The sequence below is a fragment of the Barbatula barbatula genome, assembly GCF_947034865.1.
Source record: "Barbatula barbatula genome assembly, chromosome: 9".
In the NCBI taxonomy this organism is placed as follows: Eukaryota; Metazoa; Chordata; class Actinopteri; order Cypriniformes; family Nemacheilidae; genus Barbatula; species Barbatula barbatula.
This window is the reverse complement of record NC_136772.1, coordinates 6712320-6733348: the sequence shown is the minus strand read 5'-3', so window position 1 is coordinate 6733348 and position 21029 is coordinate 6712320. Positions and strand designations below refer to the sequence as shown.

Below are 21029 nucleotides of genomic sequence, written 5' to 3'. Positions count from 1 at the left end.
ACGAGTATAAAGCAGCCCTCAGCACTCTCGCTTCGACGGTGCGTCGAGCTGCGCCATCGCCTGGCAGGTGATTTAGCGGAGCCGTTCCCCCCGGGGAGAACAGCACTGCTAGTCATTGAACCAACCCCCGCGGGTTGATGAAGTAGATCGCAGCCCCCCCTGTGAGGTCTCTGGGTGCTTGGTTAGCATTTCAAACCATCACGGTGGCTGGGAGTGTGGTCCGTCTCGGCATTCGATCCAGCTCGCCAGACCTCCGCCGGACTTCAGGCATCCTCTTACCTCAGCAGAGGCAGGGATGTTCCTGTGCTCCAGGCCGGGGCTGCCACCCCTCTGGCGAAGGCGATCGAACCGTCCCCTCGGCCGAGATGTCCAGTGGCTTCGACAGCCGCACTTCATCATCCCCAAAACCAGGGGTCGCTGCATACCTTGAGCAGCACCTTGCAAGGGTGCCGTTCGGGAGGCGCAGAAGCGTGTCCTGGTGTCTGTCAGACGCCAGGAGTGGTTCATGACAACTGACCGCATACTCTCATGTACAGTTCCCTCGGCACTGTCGAGGGGCTGGCATGTCAGTAAACGGGTCAGCCGGGAAAAAGAGAGCAGCTCTCCCTGGCGCGGAGCTCCCCCTTTTCCTGGTAGAGAACTCAACACTGTCTCCATGACGGCGTGCTCGCTCACGAGCACGCACAGTCAGTGCTGAGCTGCTTGAACTTTCAGGCAGCAGCCAGCGGTCCCCTGAAATCAGTTTCAGAGGCTCCTGGGCATGGTGTCCTCGGGGGTGGCCTGTCCCCCTCGAGTTGACGCACATGGGACCGCGACAGCACTGACTACAGAGATGAGTTCCCTGGAGAGCGTGGCGCACCGGCAGTAGGCGTATCGTCATTACACCTGCTGCCGTCGCATCCTAACCCCGAGCAGGTCTTGAGGCCGGTCGTGGAACGACAGACGCCTCCCTACGGGGTGCGGGTGCGGTGTGCAATGGGCGCGCAGTGTCGGGTCGCTGGACGGGCCCCCGCCTGCGTTGGCAGATCACTGCCTTCAAGTTGCTAGCTGTCCTGCTTGCACTGATGAGGCTCCGGCCTCTCGTGCAGAGCCAGCATACTGGCCCGGACAGCACGACCGGCGTAGCGTACTAAACCTCAGGGTGGCACTCGCTCGCTGCAGTCATCGCAACTCGCCCAAAACGCCTCCTCCCGTGGAGACAGCAGGTGGCAAAGCCCCTGCAGGTCACATGCCCACCGGGCGTCCTGAACCAGACAGCCAAGCGCTCTCTCGTCAGTTGACACCCCGTGGGAAGTGATGACTCCACCCCTGCGGGCTGGCCTGGGTGTGGTTTGGGCGGGCACAGGGGGACCTGTCGCCTCCCTGAACACCACCCAGTACCGCTGGGCATTCCTTGGACGAGGACCCCCTCGACACGGAGGCCCTAGCGCGCAGCCTCCAGTGGAGACAGCAGGTGGCAAAGCCCCTGCAGGTCACATGACCACCGGATGTCCTGAACCAGACAGCCAAGCGCTCTCTCGTCAGTTGACGCCTCGTGGGAAGTGACGACTCCACCCCTGGTGGAGACAGCAGGTGGCAAGGCCCCTGCAGGTCACACGCCACCGGGTGTCCTGAACCAGACAGCCAAGCGCTCTCTCGTCAGTTGACACCTCGTGCGAAGTGACGACTCCACCACTGCGGCCGGCTTGGGTGTGGTTTGGGCGGGCACAGGTGGACCTGTTGCCTCCCTGAACACCCCCCAGTGCCGCTGGGCACTCCCTGGTCGAGGCTCCCCCCTCGACACGGAGGCCCTAGCGCGCAGCTGGCCGCGGGACAAGCGGAACTACGCTTCCCCCCAGTGAGCTTCATTGCGCAGGTCCTGTGCAAGGTCTGGGAAGGGAGTATCAAGTGCTGCTAGTTGCGCCTTACGGGCCCAACTACACTTGGTCCTCGGAGCTAATACTCCTGACGACAACTCCCCCTGGCCAAATCCCCTGGCGAAGGGCCTACTCGCAGGGGATGGACACGTTGTGGCGTTCGAGCCGGACCTCTGGGTCTGGCTCCTGGATGGGACGAGGAGTTCCTGGATGACCTACCCCCCTCAGTGGTGGAGACTGTCACTCAGGCAAGGGCCATGCCCACAAGGCTGGATGCCTTTAAGTGGCGCCCCTTCTCGTCCTGGTGCTCTTCTCGAGGAGAAGACCCGCGGAATTGCTCGCTCAGGAACGTGCTGTCCTATTGCAGGAGAGGCTGGGGAGTAATCTCCCCTTCCACATTGGAACGTGGGTACCCGCTGTCGCGGTTATCACGTACCAGTTGCTGGTGAGCCTCTGGGGCGGCATGACCTGATTATTAGGTTCCTCTAGGGCGCGAGGGGCTAAGGCCTCGTCCGCGCCCCGTACCCTCTAGGGACCTTAAGGTGGACCTTTGGGTCCCCTTTTTTCGGGCCCTGCCGAGAGCCCCTTCCTCGTTCTGCGAGGGGGGTTGGCTCTCCTGCTGGGGCTCGAGTCCATCCAGAGGGTGAGGCACCTGCAAGCATTCCGTGTCCACCGATTGCCAAATTTCAGGCCCGGTGACTCTCACGTGATCCTGAGACCCCGGCCGACTTACGTGCCCAAAGTTCCGCCGCCCCCCTTTGGGACTAGGTGGTGAACTTGCAGGCGCTCCCACACCGGGAGAAAGACCCAACCTGTACGTGGGGTGTCCAGTAAGCGCATTGCGCCTCTACTCGAACCACACTGAGGGCTTCAAGGCCCTGAGCAGCTCTTGTCTGTTATGGAGGTCAGCAACGGGAGTGCTGTATCCGAGGAGAGTTGTAGCGCTGGGTCGCACACGCCGTCACTACGGCGTGCCGATCCTAGCCCGTGCCCATTTGAGTGACGGTACACTCCGCTCGGGGTGTGACCTCCTCGTGGGCATCGGCTTAGTGCGCCTCTCTGGCAGACATCTGTAGAGCTGCGGGTTGGGCTACGCTATACCTCGCAGAGGCTTACAACCTCCGTGGGGAGTCGGCAGCTCGAGTCTTGCCAGCAGGTGAGACCAGCAGTCGTGGGGCGTACGCCTGCGCATAGCGCCATTCCCCTTCTGAGGTGGACCAGTGCGCTATGGGCTGCCTCCCTTCTTTCCCCAAGGGTGAAGAATAGGCAGTCCGTCCATCCATCAATAGCACTCAGGGCGGCGGGCTCGGCGGAGCAGCCCTGCCGCCTATGGCCGGGTATCAAGCTGAGTTATTACATATAGCTCTAACCGGACCTAGTGCCCCACACGTAGTAACCCCCCACTAGGGTGGTTCCGTCTGAGATGTCGTCATGAGATGGTTCCCCGCGTGGCAACCCATGACCTCCCCAGGTGGACATCCACCTTGCGGCATTCCGCACATACCTCCCATGAGTTCTCCCCTATTTGGTGAGACCATGTTGGTGTCTCCACTGTATTCCCCCCTAGGGTGGGAAGTGGTCTCCGTAGCGCACGTCCTCATTGAAGGAACAGCGCTTACCCAGTAGCCCTACGACTGGATGGCCCTCGCCAATGGGGCCGTCTGAGTTGGCGGAGGGCAGGGGCTACTCATCTTTGCCAAAAGCTCTGGGAGCCCCTGCCTGCCCACTGGAAGGTTACAAATTTCGCGATAGCGCTCACGTGTGGCTCGCCCAGGCCGGTCAACGTCGCTTCGCTAGAGATTGTGACGCGGCTAGTGCCGTGGCGTTTTCCATAGGAACCCCATCTGTCGGCTTCGACACAACGTCGAGAGACCGACAGAAAGGGAACGTCCCGGTTACGTATGTAACCTCTGTTCCCTGATGGAGGGAACAAGACGTTGTGTCCTTCTTGCCACGACAATAGCCGTCCGCTGCAGCAGTCACGAGATGCTCTCAGGCTCCTCAGCACAAAAGGTGAATGAATGAGCACGCCGGCTCCCCTTTTATACCCGGATATCCGGGGGCGGAGCCCGGCATGCAAATTTCATTCGCCAATTTCATTGGCCTTTTCAAAATAGTCAGAGACGATTGGTTCTCAAGGGCGAACCCCATCTGTCGGCTTCGACACAACGTCTTGTTCCCTCCATCAGGGAACAGAGGTTACATACGTAACCGGGACGTTTCTCTTTCCTGAATTATTAAATTGCTTTACTTGTCAATTTACGCATTTGGCACTTTTATCCAAACCAACTTACATTGCATTATAATATACATTTTTGTTTCTAAGTATATGCAATCCCCTGAGATCAAACCCACGACCTTGGCGTTGTCAACACCATGCTCTTACTACTGAGCAACAGGAAAGCTGTAAAGTAAAAATAATTTAACTTACTAACAAAAAAGAGGCTGTCAACTCACAGCAAAGTAGTTTATTCTGACAAAGACCTCCACACTGATGTAGACATGAACTTTTTACAGTAGACTGGTTTTTCAAATGTGACCCAATCTGTGAAAACAGTTACAGTTAAAGTAATTTTTTTATTTTCTACATAAAATCATCTTACATAAAGAACATACTGTGAAGATTACCTAGATATATTTTATATTGTCAAAGGTTAAAATCGTAGTCAAAACTCTGAAATCAAACTCTGATGTTTGTTATCTAATTAGATTATAAGACGTTAGCCCGGATTTCACAGACAGGGTCACAAATATGTTCATGTAATATCAGAATTGTACAATCTGTTATGTAGATCACATTTTTGGACCTCAAAATGATAACACTTTACAATGGGGTTCAGCGCATTGTTAATTTCTGTTTGTTCAAAATGTGATATGTATTTATTTACACAAAGCTAGCGAATCTTATTGTAACCACACAGTGTTAACCAAACAATAAATAGGCCTCGATTAATTCACTACAGCATTCTGGTTCATGAGCAGAAGTCCGTTCTTGCTATTTTACGCACAACTCACGTGACTTTTCATCTGTACAAAGACATGTAATGAATGGCTGTTAGCTTAATTGACTCTTCATATACATCACACCTTCTCAATGGCAACATTAAAGAATTACTCTTAGTCACAAATGGCTGACAAATTCCAATTACTCAATTTCGTTTCTCATCAACACTGAGAAAAAAACCATTAAGTCAAAATTTCTCTGCCAGAGGTGGTGCTGAATAAAAATGTATGTGCATTATATTTTGAATCAGTGGGAGAGCGAAAAGCCTGTTTTATTTTTTCATATGATGGATAACAGGGGGGACAGCAGGCCCCGTCTGATTTATGATACCACTGTTTAAAAGTCATATCAATTTGAAATCCTACTTGACTCCATTTAATGAGTGCTGCGTTGGATAGCTCTGTGTGTGCGCATCAGCAACATCATTAAATGCATTCTCTCAAGCGATACAACTGCTGACATTTCCCATTGTGATAATAAACCAAAACAAAAGAGCCCGCTGAAACGAGCGGCAGTGGGATGAACACAGAAGACAGAAAAGCCCTCACGCCGGTGGCTTACTACGTCTTTGTAAACACCAGCAAAGGATAAACATACCACTAAGGGTCTGAATGCTATTGTTACAAGTAAAGAAGTAAAGAAACACAAATTAGCCTCTCGCTTGTTGTTTTCTTTTCTTTTCTTCACAACCTTTTGGACAAAAAGAGCAGGCCTGTTTTGGCAAGGACACATGAGATAAGCAGAGCTCGGTCAAAGTCACGTTGGTTTCGGGAACACCACCGGAGTCTGGCAAGAGGCAATGAACTGGCGTGGCTAAGAGTCAGCGATCGCCCCCCCCACTGTATGAAACCCACCGGGCGGGGGACAGGCACAGTCTCTGTCTTTTGGGCTGATTCCAGGCAGGATGAAGATGGAGGAATGTCAACAGACACATAAGTACAGCAAGAATGACAGGGCCGGTCCAAAGACGGTCATTGTATGGATGGGCTGCGCAGGGAGATGTCCACGTCCAGCTGATGGGGGCTCACAACACTGATCTGCAATGAGATGGAGGGGGGGAGTGGGAAGGAAGAGGGAAAGACTTACAGTAGGTGTGTGGAGCCAGCGAAGGTTGCAGGATTAGGGCTCAAAGTATGTTTGAAAATACAGAGATCTATTTTCTTTTTAAAAATAGGAAAGCTTGAAATGGTGTGCATAAGATATACATACTGTATATGCATAACTATGAGCCCTACAGTGCTTTGTTATTTCTACATTTTATTTTTTAATTTTGTATGTCTTAAAGGGACAGTTCACCCCAAAATAAAAATTCTGTCATCGTTTACTCAACCTTGAGTTGTTCCGAACCTGTATAAATGTCTTTGTTCCGGTGAACACAGAGAAAGATATTTGGAAGAAGGCTTGTAACCAAACAACTTGAGGGAGGGGTAAAAGATTTTCGGTGAACTGTTCCAATAAAAAAAAACGTCAAATGAAAATATTCTTTCTTATATCTATTCTGCCTTGGTTGCTGAAGGGTCCACACAACTGAAATAGGTTTTGCTCAGCATCAGCCAAAAAATGTTAGTGAATTGAAGGCAGTTTACACACAATGACACAACAGTGGATGAACAGAAACGATGAGTGCAGGGGTGACAATGAGATAAAACACATTATTGTGGCGCAAGCCATGAAATAAACAGAAGTGAATTCGAGAATTATGTCACCGGATGAAGGAATGACACAATTATATGAACCAAACGAACAGTTCCAGTATCCATGTAAAGTAGGTTTGTTGTGATTTAAAAGATTGGGGCATTTAGGCGCATAGAAAAGGACGTTTAGTGGCAGTTTATTGTAAAACAAAAAGCCCAGCAATTTCGATGTGGCCGAGAATGCATTGCATAATTCATTAGTTGGGATTTGGTGAGCAGGATTGTTTAGAGTGAAACAACGAAGACGAGCACAATAGAATTATAAATAAGAGCGTGGGAAGGAGTGCGGGTGAAAAGAGAGAGAGAGAGAGAGAGAGAGAGAGAGAGAGAGAGAGAGAGAGAGGGGATAAGAAGGAGGGGGAGAGAATATACAAATGACATCCGATTAACAGAGTACATCCAAGCTCCTGTAATGTCACACACACACATTCAGTTGCACAACTATGCATGTACTGACACTTCTAGTAATGTTTCACATATAATTTGACAGGTGTGGACAAAATTCAAATATCATGTCAATATTATTTTTGGCATAGCTCTTATGGCACATCAGCTGACAGGGAGAATCATGCTTTCTGGAATGTAGCAAAAAGCATGAAGCAAAAATCATAAAATGAAGAGGTGTGTCATAAACATAGTCTGTCTGTTTTAAAATCGTAAGCTCTAGTAAGCTTAAGACAGCATTGCATGAATCCGTTGCAGTGAAGACAACCCCACAATGCACTGCGCCGAAATCCATTAAATACCGGTGGGAAAAATGTCAATTATACAAATATTTCTTCCCAATACTAAAACTCATTCATTCATGAATATTGGTGAATCTTTTGAAAACCATATTTATATCGTATCCTCGTAACAACATGTTAGGTTTTTTCAGCATTTCGACCAAAATATTAAAACCCCCATTCGTTCCAGAGAATTATGGTATGAATCCAAGATCAAAGTAACTTTTCTATTCTCTCGTCTGTGTGTTTCACACCGCACCAAACTGCGGCCACAGTCACCCATCAGGTAGAAATGACTTTTGAGAAAACATCCCATGGCTGTTAGTTTAAATAGACGTTAAGAGGAACAGACAAACTTTCTTGTCTGTTTACTGTTGCGATGGATTAAGTGGCTGTAATGCAAGCGTTATTTTAAGCCAATAACAAGGCGAGTTCTAACTAATTTTTGGCTGGAAAATGAAAGCTGTCTCCGTCCTGGGAACCCTTTCACAAACAGAGGTAATAAGAGTAGACAAGCAATCGACCAACCTCTAAAACTGCGTTCCCGCTCGCTCTCCATAGTATCAGAAAATGTGAAATACAGTGCATCTATATTTCGGTCGGGAAACGTGAACCACTCATGTGGATCTGTGCTGCCTGTTTCTTATGGTTTGTTGATACTCGCCATCACTTTCCTCAGCAATATACTTGAACGTGAGTGTCCAGCAAACTATCCTCGATATAGCTAATGTCATGTCCATCTAAAGCGTTTCTGTCTCTAGTGCTCTTACAGTAGATGGGCCCCTGGGACGCAGAAACTCATATGTTATTTCTTTAAAAAGCTTTTAACATATCTAATTGCATGTTTGTAGTACAACTCAGAGTGGTTCAAGGAAAAATTTAACATCAATGTTCTTGTAATATTACGCTTTTATGTTGAATTAATGTCTTAAAGGGATAGTTCACTCAAAAAGGAACATTCTGTCATAATTTACTCACCCTCTTTTCAGTTCAAATCTGTATAGCTCTCTTCCGGAAAACACAAAAGAAGATATTTGGAAGAATAACCGGTGGTACAACGGCAGTACCCATTCACTTCTATTGTATGGACCCAAAACTAAAGCAGCCAATGGGTACACAGCCATTGTTTGGTTACCAACATTCTTTCAACATATCTTCTTTTGTGTTCTGCAGAAGGAAAAAAGACATACAGGTTTAAAATGACAAGAGGGTGAGAAAATGATGACAACATTTTCACTTTTGGGTGAACTTTCCCTTTAACACATGTAAAAAAGTAATAAAACAAGAATTTGATTAATGAAAATAAAAAAACAAACTAATAATATTTATTATTTAGTAGTCAAATCGATTATACACATTTAAAAGGATACAACGTGTTACACATGTTTGACAGTGAATCCGAGACATTTGAGCAGGGAACGTGAGCGGGGTACGTGAGCGCCACCGAGTGTGGGTGCCTGGCATGTCTGCTGAAGCATGTAATTATGACGGGAGACATATCATTTCTGCTATAGATACTGTGAGTGGGTGATGAAGTGCTGTAGGTAATCAGACTTAATTTGTCGCATGATACTGAGCTAACGGAAATAGACCAAGACTTTGCACGTGTTGTGGAAGTGCGTGTACCTGTTATATCAGGTTTCTGAGGCATGGAGAATTTCACGAAGGTGGGTTCAGACAAGCCTTTGACGTTGCGAGCCGTGATCTCGACTTCATACTGAGTGTTCCACTGGAGCGGCTGAAGCAGAACGAAATCGTTCGCGCCTGGAACTAGTTTCGTCATCCATTGCTCTTCCTTATCCTGCAGAAAACCACAGGTGTTGTTAAGCTTTCACGTGCAAACGTACACATGAAAACACACACACGAGGCTATAAACTGACAATGCTTTAGGGCACATGACTCCTTAAACTTTTTTATTCTTATTACACTTTTGTAATAATATAAATGGTTTAAATTATTGCATGCAAGTCTTTGTGGGTTTGTGATTCATAAGTGGTGAATGTGAATGAAAATGCCTTTATCATTTATCACCTTGAGTCCACAACTTTCCACAACTATTTTTCTTAATTTTGTTTCTTATGCAGAACAAAGGAATACAAAGAGTATAAAATTGTTAAACAAACAACATTGGCCCCCATTGACTTACATTATAAAATATTCCTAAAAACATATTTTATTTGTGTTGCATAGAAGTCAAAAAGGTTTGTTATGACAAGAGGGTGAATGAATGATTAATAGAATTTTCAATTATTTCTTGTATTCATACTTCTCTCTTGTTGTCTGCTCATATTAAATGCATCAGGAATTATCTATGTTAAACCCAGCAAATAAAGCCATTGCTTAAAACTGTTACAGGAAGTAATTGAATAACATATATTTTTTAAAAGTGACCTGAGAGGCCGTCTGCTCCTTCAGAGAAACTCACAAGAAAGAGATAATTTTCTCTGATTCTGAAACTTTTTCTTTTCTTAGCACTCACATATCAGAAATACTCCAACGCACCCATTATACTCTTTATACCTGCACAGTAAAAACAAATGAGTTTGTGTGTAATAAAGTGTGTGTGTCTGTGCAGTTTGTTCCACAGGCTAAAATTTTCAAACTAAGCCCACACAGGCTGCCTTCAAAAGCCCATTGCTTTTACATTCTGACATTTTTAAAACGCCTCAGCTCTTTAAAGGCTAAATGGTTGAATGTGCTTTTCATAGGTTGACAGTCCCTATAGGCGTCCTGTGAATGTCTCCGCAGGCTGTGACATATCCATTCCCCTGTTCTCACCTTCCTGTGCACAGGATATCAGAGGGAACGTAAATGAGACAGGGAGAGATAAAAGAGAAAAGAGGGGGCATGTACAAATGAGTGAGGGGGAAGATGCTAGCGGACCCTATTAGGGCTGTGGAGGAAGCCAGGCATCACAAACAGAGTGAGACAGTCAGAAATGAAGTATATGAGGAAACACTGCAACCCATGAGGGGGAAAACAAACAGAGATTGTGAGAGAAAGCGAAGGACCCAGATGCTCTGTAGGGCTGCGATGGATGTGTGGACATGCTAGTGTGGCATCACTCAACAGCCTCTCACATTCTGTAAACAAACCGCACAGATCGTGCGAGACTGGGGTGCCATGGCAACCCGCCCGATGCTTTACACAGGGCCTTTTAGACTACAGATACCCTCAAGGGGATTAGTGTTCGCTCCAGGAGATTTATAAGTCTTGTTGACAATTCGTCTAATATTATACCGTTACCAAATATTTACGGTAAACTATTAATGGGACAGCATTAAGACAGTGATATACAAGGATTTGGCTGAAGACAGAAAGATGTTCGTGTGCAGACACTGACATACTGCTGTAATTCAGGTTTATTGAAAGACACATAAAATTGAATTAGATCCTCAAACTCTTTGTATTCAAAGCCAAAATTTTGCCTCTTGACCAACAAATCAACGGATGCCTTTAAGGGACAGTTTACCCAAAATGACAATTCAGTCATCATTTACTCACCCTAGTGTTATTTCAAACCTGTATGACTTATACAAAAAATAATTTGAAAAATATTTGTAACCGAACAACAGCGGTACCCGTTTACTTCTATTTTATGGACACAACACCAAGGCAAGTCAATAGGTAACCCCGATGTTGGTTACCAACACTCTTCAAAAGCTCTTCCTTTGTCTTTTGCAGAAGAAAGAAAGTCAAACAGATTTGAAATGACAAGAGGGCTTGTAAATAATAACAGAATATGCATTTTTGGGTGAACTATCTCTTCTAAGTCCAGGGGCCAGGAGGCCTCAATAAACGTTTCGATCTAAAATGACAAAACAAGCATTACATTATTATTTCATAGTGTTTGGTTATTTTTATAACGTATATTTCTAGTTATGCCAAGCTCTAGAATAAAATATTAAGTTGACATTTTGAGTGGGGACATTCACATGTTGTGGACAATATGCGAGGCTTGAAGTCAAAAAGATTGAGATTCACTTCTTTAACCTATAATCCTAAATGGCACCTTCGAAATCAGATAAAATCAATTGATGATATTAAACAAAAATCTGATGTGCTACTGAAATGAAAAATAAACAAATACTCCCTTGCCATGTCATGATAAAGGTGTGTGCTTTCCAAAACCTGTTTTGACACTACTATCACCACTATGTTTTGCCTTTGGAGTGTTGAAAGTCATTGAAAGGAAAGGATGTATTGGAACAATTCTGATTCACGAACCTCTTCTCCGACTAAAACCCTTATACGGACTTCACATTTAAATGACAGGTGAAATACAGAAGGGAAGTTCCTCACAATCAAGGAACTTTCTAAAGGCAGGTCAGTTACCCGCACGCACAAACCGCCTCCTCCCACCCACAACATCATCAGTTCCACAGCGTTCATCTAAACACAACGGAACAGTAACAGCATCTCACATAAGCATCATTTAACCACATTGTTATGTTCACCACAGCTGGTGCTGGTGCATACAGAAGGGAGACGTATTGTCTGTGCTCATTATCAAAACCGTCGCCCCCACACTTCTCCGGATGATAACACCCCTCTGTATTATTACTCAATCTCAAATTGCACACTTATAAACAACAAAACCACAGGATACTTTATAATACTGTTTTTCTCCAGCTAGTTAATGAATAAGGACAATTTTATTGCAAAGTGGCGTTTTGCTGGAAATTGACCCTTCACAAAACCCCGCCCCCAATCGTTCCTGTTGCTATGTCCGACAAGTTTTCGGTTTCAGCCATGCACTCCCTGTGTAAATTTGTGCTCTCTCTGGGGAAATAGAGAAGAATTTCTGGAAAAATGACACACTGATTTTAGAAAGAAAGGTCTACAATATGGATTTGATGGATATATTCAGGATTTGAGATTACTTTAGTTATACTTACAGTATATTTTCGCCCACACCAGCAGACAATAACGTTATGTTAATCCTAAACTCGCACAAAATGGGTGTATAGCTAACTTAATGTGTAATAAAACATTTTGAGAGAGAGTAACTTCAGGCAGAGTTTTGGTCAGCCGTGATACTTCTTTGTGAAAACGAAATAAAAAATATTAGTTCCGTACAGAAAAGAATAACAGTCCATCAGACTCTTAATCTTTATTTGCGTTAAATACAACAAACACAGTACAGCTGTTGCTTTAAAGGTGCAGTCAGTAATATCTAGCGGCAAGGTTGCGAATTGCAACCAACCGCTCACTCCACCCCTCCCATTCAAAACACTACGACGGCTGACAGAACATGCGAATTGTGCAAGGGGACCCACAGTGTATCTAGATAGAAATAGCTCATTCTAAGGTAATAAAAACATAACTTTTCATTGTGTGAAAAAATGTTATACACCACTGAAGGCATAGCTATGTATATTATGTTGCATTTCTTTCAATAGATCATCCCAAAAATTACACACTGGACCTTTAAGGTTCATTGCTGAAAACAACTTTCCTTTAAATGTCACTGCAAATGCTGCTCTCTGAAGGCTGAAGGTCCGCTCATAACATCACAGGGCACAAAGCATGTCTTGCCAGCTTGCTCATACTTGTAATATATCAAGAAGTATTATATTCTGCCTTAAAACACAACTTCCAGAACGCTCCTGTCTGTAATTCGTACATTCATGATTTCTGTATTGGTGATGTGAACTCTGCTATTCTCCTTTGTTTAAAAGTTATAACTTGGTTATCGTTTACCTTTACAGTGTGAACGTCCATTAAAGTTGGGAATATATCTGTTTATTATTGCTATTTTTTCATACTAATCTACTACAGCAGGTTTGTCAGATTGGTTTGTTTGTCGGACAATATGGCGGTCAGTCACAGGGGCAGTATGATTGGTCAAATTGCTTGACAATCAAACTGCTTGGGAAGCGTCAATTACCTAAGGAAACAACCAAAAAGTCCACACTTTTTATTAAGTCTTGATAAAAAAAGGAATAGCTGACATCTACAAAATGAAAAAGTGCCAGTGTTGTGAAGAAGAGTTTCTAATGTTGTTTATCCTTTTACCACAATTTTTTTTCTGTTAAGTGCCCATTATGGCTTGGTAATCTTCGAATCTTGCTAGGTCTTTCTACAATTGGCGTGGCATTTCCACATACACATTTTGCCCATTTTAATTAATTATCTTTAATTCGATTTTCAATATCTTTTCACAAAACATAACGTTCGAATGTACCTTGCAGTAAAGGTCAGTCAACCAGGTAACTTACTGTTTTATATTTCACAATGTACTCCAGAATGGGCATTCCTCCATCATCCTGCTTGACCAGACCCAGCCGATATGCTTTTCCCACCCCTCGCTGACCCTGAACTGATGGTGGACTGGGCTCTCCTGAATATCAATAGAAAATGACATGAATGATCCACACGCATATTCACAGTTGGTTACCAAATAACTAAATTTTGTTTGTTGGTGCAAAATTATCATTGAACATGTGAAACTGCTGAAGATTTCTTCAAAACCTCACAAAGGTCAGAGAGAAGGAGACTCACGGATGGGCAGGGTTTGAAAGCTTTCCGTGCGGCTGAACTCCCCTTGACCTTTCCCGTTAACCGCGGCTACCTGCAACTCATATGTCGTGTTGGGCTCAAGTTTTGTGAGCAAAACTATTGCTGCGAGAAAAATACATACAGACATGGAAAGAATGAGAATTAAGGCTGAAAAAACAATACAATAAGAAATTTTGTATTGTTTTAACGGAAAGAGCTAATAGTTCAGCTGCACATTGCATCGGTCTCGCATCTCTGACAGAGGAGCTCCGGAAGCATAAAGGGACGAGCAACAGGAGTGTACGACGAGACAGGACCAGGCCTGGACTTCATGTTATGTTTTATTATGTTTGTGTGGCCGGCAGTCGACAGGGAGCTGTCGGCATTTTACTTTAGTTTTGTCGTTTGTTTATGTTATTAAAAGTTGGTTTTGCGTTCGCCGGTTCCCCCCTCCTAGCCTCCTCCTTCCCTCCTTACATTGAATCGTGTTACAGGTATTTTAATGGAAACCATAAAAATGTCTATGACTTTCTTTTGTTTAACATTATTTGTAACCATCTGTTTAATACATCACAAACCAATCACATCACACAGTGACCGAGTGGATCAGGTACTGTAGTCCAAGCTGGTGCAACTGAGTGAAGGTACACGTATACTATATAAAAAAATGTTGTTGTTATATTCTGGCTATTTACGTAGGTATGCTGAAACCATCAAAAAAGTTTTTAGTGATAAAATAACTGACTACGGGGGAAAAGAGAGAGATGGGGTTCTAATCTGCATATTAACATTAAGTCCCAGTTGGTCTCCTAAATTATATGAAACGTGTAAAATTATTGCCTTTACCAATAATGCTCATGGCCACAACATTTTCAGCATTATGCATATTAACTTGGAGTCCTTCAAAGAGTCTAAGTTGCTTATCTGCGCATCTACAGTAATCTGTCCTTAAAGTTTCTGCCAACCCTTCCGGGTGTAGCGGGTAAAAAAAGCACGAGATCTTAAAGCACTTTCAATTCAGGTTGTACTAGAGTTGAATCTCCCAGTGCTAATCTCACACTTATACTTTGATCCTTGAAGGCAGCTGTAAACTTTAGGAAGTTCTACTTGTAGTCTTGTGTTTTACTGTATGTGAGTGTATAGAGAATGATGGCTCAGGTAACACCGTACAAAAAGAACAAATATCTTCACCTTGATCAGTTTCCAATGGCTGATATTCAAAGTTAATACATTTTAATTTCATTTTAAAAGCCTCTAACGGCATATACACACAGCCCACAAAGATGGGTCTGGAGTGCTACAGAAACAAGGCATCCACATTGAGGCACTGATTCTTTTACTCCACAAACTACAAGCCGGCTATCGCAGAGCTAATCTGTAGGCAGAAACAATTGTTTAATCTATAATTCATTCGGCAGTTTAACACAAGAATTGATGGCACGGAGCAGTGAAACAACTTTTGTACTTACTCTGTGTCCCCTGTGATTTAACATCCTTCCAGTCATGTGAGCTAATGTCTTTGTATTTGACGAGGTAGTGACTGATGGGTACACCGCCGTGGGAGTCCGGTTTTATGAAGGTAACCGTGGCCACACGCTGGGCCACAGAACTCAAGCGCACAGAGTAAGGGTTCGAGGGAACATCTGCGGTGGAGAAATGATGGGTTAGGGTAAGAGAGAATTAAAAATGTATATTTCTAGGTTGAGGCCGTCGACTCTGAGGGTTTCAAAGGGGCTGGTTGTGTGTCTTTCTGAAGGGGAGAGGGTTGTGCGACGATTTGCACGAGCTCATAGAGCTGCTTTCAGCATCTAACAAACCAAACTCCCTTAACATCAGAGACTCACAGTTCTGTAATGCCTGCACTGTTTTCCTTTCACACCATTTAATACATGTAAAACATGTCAGATGAAGGTTTATAAAGAGGTTTGAGTATACAGAATAAAACATGATAATACCAAAATGGTAAATCAATTCGATTAACAGGATTAAGCCTTCCTCTTTTTAACATCCTTAAAAAAAGAATTACTATGCATAACTCATGAACTCTCATACTGTAGGTATTATAACATAAACCATAAATGTTCAACAACAACAAAAATAATAAAATAAATTCTTTAGTGACAATAATTAGAATAAACAAGTCTTACAGGAAATAATTAATATCATAAGTGTAATTTATGTTAATATGAAATTATTTAACATGTGAAATCCATAACTTTTTCGCCATCTCTCTTTGAAACATAACATTTGAGTATTTTATGTGGATTGAAAGTAAGATTAATTGAAACTTTTGGACACAGATTTTGATGTAGCTGCTTTTTCAATAACTGATTTATGATTATCAGCACATTTCTCTGTGGTGGTTTTAAATGCAGTAAAAAGGGTCATATGTAGAATTTGACTCTTACCGGAGCAGAAAACCTGATCAAGTTATACAAAATGTTCACCCAAAGACATTTTCAGTTAAACACCCACTTAAATTTGCAGCTTTGGTCAATGTATTGATGTAATTTCCACTGAAACAGGAAGTTTATATCGAGTGGCTGCTACCAGTTTAATAATAGCCTGGAATCTGATAAAAAAAGTTGATAAGACGTGTAGAATGAAAAAAGTAGGGGATTGATACAGCTATAAAAAAATATCTGATCCGTACCGGTGGAAGTGATAAACTAAATAGACTGTTTCAAAGCAACAACATAAACAAGCATTACTTCGCATGAATGCGTTTGTACACAAAACCTAATTTCCGGTACACATCCGAAACAACAGAGTGCCTGTACATTATTTCCAATAACAAATAAATGTTACTTGGCTTAACTTGCCTCTCCAATATTTTGTATTAAGACTGCCATACCAAGCTCAACCGCTAGATGTCAATGTCCCAAATGGTTTCTTTAAAAGCGACATGACCCATTCAACAGATGAACAAACACAGACCGGAAGTTATCTTCCGTCTAGGCGCATGCATGACATTTTTCTAATGTTTCGGAGCGCACTAGTTATAATACATAGATATCCTTAACATAAAAAAATCTAAATACTACCATTTATATTTCATGAGGACTAACACACAACATTTTACGAATGATTGTTGTTGGGAAAGCACTGACATTTCTTCAGTGATAGTTTTCACGCGGGCCTCCTTACAACAAACAGGAATATTAGTAAATGTCTTAGGGCAACGGAAAATATGATTCAGCCAATCTGAAATAAAAACATGTTGCATCCTGTTTATTCTTCACCTCATGGAGGTAGTAAGGAAAGTTTCACACTTCACTCTCCTACTTTTTGGCCAGCCAAGTGAGATAGAACACACCCTGCTCTGAATAACAAGCACCTGGCTCTTCCAGTGAGAGAATCAATGCGGCTGATAGACAGAGAACCAGTAAGCGAAACAAGGTGAGGCAACAGGAAAACAACATTTGGCCGAGAAATATATAAGGTGTGTTGCACAGAAGATCATGGACAGAATGTACCAGAGAGAGGGTGAGAGAGTGAGCGGGTGACATGTGTGATACTGTCGAAATCCCCTTTGACCTTTTAGCTATTATGATATATGAAAGAGAGATTACATCAAAGCCACATACACACTAACACACTAACCTATATATTGCAATGGGTTCTTCAAACAGACGGATTACCTTAATCGACAAAATCAGCTTTAGTTTTAGCTTATGTATAATTTTATCGGACATTGGTAACACCAATGCTCACAAGCAATAATAAACTTTTTTTGCTAAAAATAAACGAAAATGAGTTATTGAGAAAGTACATAAGATATAAGTGCTCAAAACTGCAAATGTAAGGTTAATGATGATAATGAATCATAAACAGTCGGGTACAAGTTCATGGGAATTGACATCACTTTACTTCAACCCACGTAAAGATAAGATAAAGGTATGGTTTACACAAGAATAAACATTTTGTCAACTTGTCACTTTAAACCTGTTTGACTTTTTTCTGCAGAACTCAAAATGTTATTTTGAAGAATTTAGTTGACTGGCCCCCATTCACTTGCATTGGTTTTGTGTCTACAATAGAAATGAATGGGGATCAGTGCTGTTCGGTATAAGTATCTTTCTTCTAAATATCTTCTTTTTTGTTCTGAGGAAGAAAGACGTAAAAGGTTTGAAATGACAAGATGGTGAGTAAATGTTGAAATAATTTTTGGGTGAACTTTTACTTTAAGTAACCTGCATATTTATGTTTCAAACAGAGATGGGACATTTTTATTTATTAAGAAATATGTAACATTAATGCAAATGACATTCGTGCAAAAGTAAGTTTTGTTTCTTTAATTAGATTGAACAAGCAGCATTTCACTGTGGATACACTTAAATCAGCACTGAGATGCTTGACAGTGTTCATATCACTTCTCTTGTCTGTCTGTGTGTGTTGTTGGTGAGGGAAAATGCGATATGGAACACATTGCAGCTCTTTTTCGGGGTGCGATAAGAACCCCGTGGAGTGTTTGTTTGTAAACTGTAATTTTATCTATACTTCATTGCTTTTTAGTAAGTGACAAACACACCAACAAGTCACACACACTATACAACAGCAACAATAAGCAACAATTCTCATGATGTGCGTAATCTGTTAAAGCACTTCTCCTGTAAGACTTTTTGCTCTTCTAATCTTGAGTTATTTGGTTCTTTGAAAGCAAAGCATGTTTTTGGCAACTGCGCCTGTCGGTGTTCAGTCTGATACAAAAGTAATTTTTATCTGAGGGGATTACATGAGAATAGGCTTTGACAAAGCGAGACTGGCTGGGACTTCTAATGTGGCTAAAATCCATGGAAGCCTTAAAGCAGTGGTTCTCAAACTGGGGGCCACAGATTGTTTGGCATTCAAAAAATATAGAAATTGATCATACGTTTTATACAATCAAACATTATAAATATAAGACTTTCAAGAATAGATGTTCCAGCATTGTGTAACCTTAATAGGTTTATGGTTTAATTAAAATTGTAAGTTTAAGATTATAGGTCTTTATTTGGGGGACAGCAAAGTGATGCACCCTACAAAAAGGGGGCCTTACTACATGAAAAGTTTAAGAACCACTGCCTTAATGGGACAGTTTACCCACAAATTATAATTCTGTCTTTATTTACTCACCTTCAAGTTGTTCCAAATTTGTATAAATGTCTTTGTTCTGATGAACACAGAGAAAGATTTTTGGAAGAATGCCACCATTGATCACCATAGAAGGAAAAATACAATAGTAGTCAAAAGTGCCCCACAACTGTTTGCCTAAAATTTTTTAAATCTTCTTTTGTGTTCAACAGAACAAAAAAATGTACAAAGCAAATTTTCCTACTATAGCAGTCAACGAGGGCCAATAACTGTTTGGAACAAACCGTCAGAACAAAAAAATGTATACAGATTTGGAACATCTTGTTGAGTAAATTATGTCACACTTTTTATTTTTGGGTGAACGGTTTCTTTAAAGACATGTTATGCAATATCTGTGCCACCTGGTGGAATTTCCCATGGTTAAGTAGTCCTGCTTCAAACTCACACCATTGGTTGCAAAGGTGACATTTCAAACTTCCCAATCAAGGAGAGCAATGTTTGATCGACCCAAGGGCAATCTGCTGTATGAATCACCACTTTGAACAGGAATAGCAGAAACTATTTTAACATAAAAAACAGCCACCCTTTTTTTATTGGCACGGATTTAATTCTAGTGACCTAAATAGGCACAACTATGACACATAATCACATCAATAACAATAAAATCACACGATCCAAAATCCAAATCTTTGAATGTAATCGTATTGATCAAATGATTTGTTGAACTAACCCCCTGAGGTTAACACTTACCCGCCTGAGCCAAGATAAACTCCTGAAAGCGCATGCCGATGTTGTTCCTAGCTGTGCAGTTGTAACGCCCAAAATCTCTATCCGACATGGGAGTAACCTGTGAATGAAAGTTATACTTATTTTTCTATGCATGCTTTTCACATCTGTTGAGACACTTCTAATCTCTTGTTCTTTTGTGCTATTTATTGTTCTCTTCATGTTCTTTTGATTCTTGCTGAGGTGCACATGACATGTTGTCGAGTTATGTCTTGTTCGGATGAGGTCATTAAACAAACGGCTGATGATTGCATAGTGATAGCTTTAATGGGCTCAACCTCAGATGTTATTAACCAGATCATTAAAAAAATAGTTTATTCAGGGTCAGATCTTTTTTGTGTTCACAAAACTGAAGGATTAAATCACGTGTCAGACGGGCGACGGGTGACTCAATGATCTGGTCACAGCGGTTCACAAATGAACAGCTCAATGGAGGAAGATTGTCAGTGAAAAATGACTTAATTTCTGACCTTGTTTTCAAGCAAAGCTATCGTATGACATCAGAATCTATCAACATTATTGTATGACATCATCATCTATCAAAGCTATTATGTGAACAATCAAACCCGAAATATACTGCACAACCTATATGGACCTTTTTATGATTTCCTTTCGAAGCTTTCAAGCTCTGGTCACTATTGCATGGAAAAGATAGAATCCAATGCATCTTCATCAACCCTTTAAGCGTTACTGAATGAGTCATTGAAGTAGGCTACCTCCAGAAGTGACCTGCCGGGGGTGCTATGTACACGCATGTTTCCCACTCCCTCGCTGGGTATCGTCAGCTTGTCCCGTCTCCACAGCATGGTGGCCGGAGGGTTAGACATGACATCACAGCTGATGTTGACCGGGTTCCCCTCCCACGAGAAAAATATAGTGTGGTTGGTCTGGAACTTTGGTGCATCTGTGAAGGAACGGTAAAGAAATACTCAATAACGCCACGTTGGGCTCTGCTAACATTCATCCATCAAAACCTCATTCGAGATTAGCTGTCCGAAGCCTAAATTAAATACTAGAATGTACCAACCAACACGAGTTTTCACGCACACACACAAACCATGAGCTCCATCATGCGAGTGCACTTGCACCTGGGTTTAAACGGGCTCCAAATCAAACAGAATCTGAGGCATTTCCACTTCTCGAGGCTCACCTCAACACTGCAAACCACAGCCCCCTCTTCTCCCACTGCGTACTCGGTGGGCGGTGGAAGATTTCATTTGGCAGTATGTAAGAAAAACGCAATAAGGGAGTCACAGAGTGTGTGAGAGAGAGTGGTATGGGGAAATGCTGCATTATATGTGATTTTTTGGTCTTACACCCACACAAACTGACACACGCAACAGCAGACCAGCGCACAGACAATCACACCCATTTTTTCCATTAAAGAGA

The 21029-nt window shown here is 42.8% G+C and overlaps 1 protein-coding gene across 2 annotated transcripts in view; it reads right to left on the bottom strand.

Annotated features, from left to right (window-relative positions):
- Positions 1 to 21029, bottom strand: part of LOC306898279 (neural cell adhesion molecule 2) — a 151959-nt gene that overhangs the window by 9488 nt on the left and 121442 nt on the right. The window contains exons 10-16 of one of the 2 annotated variants that reach the window (XM_079463624.1): positions 20357 to 20544; positions 19605 to 19701; positions 15251 to 15424; positions 13785 to 13904; positions 13502 to 13623; positions 8906 to 9080; positions 4311 to 5897 (exon numbers count right to left, since the gene is read on the bottom strand). In XM_079463624.1, coding sequence (XP_079319750.1) covers positions 5782 to 5897; positions 8906 to 9080; positions 13502 to 13623; positions 13785 to 13904; positions 15251 to 15424; positions 19605 to 19701; positions 20357 to 20544 — 992 coding nt within the window. In that variant the 3' untranslated portion in view covers positions 4311 to 5781. Of the gene's footprint in view, positions 1 to 4310; positions 5898 to 8905; positions 9081 to 13501; positions 13624 to 13784; positions 13905 to 15250; positions 15425 to 19604; positions 19702 to 20356; positions 20545 to 21029 lie in introns of those variants that run through there. The other variant, XM_079463623.1, reaches the window with a different exon arrangement.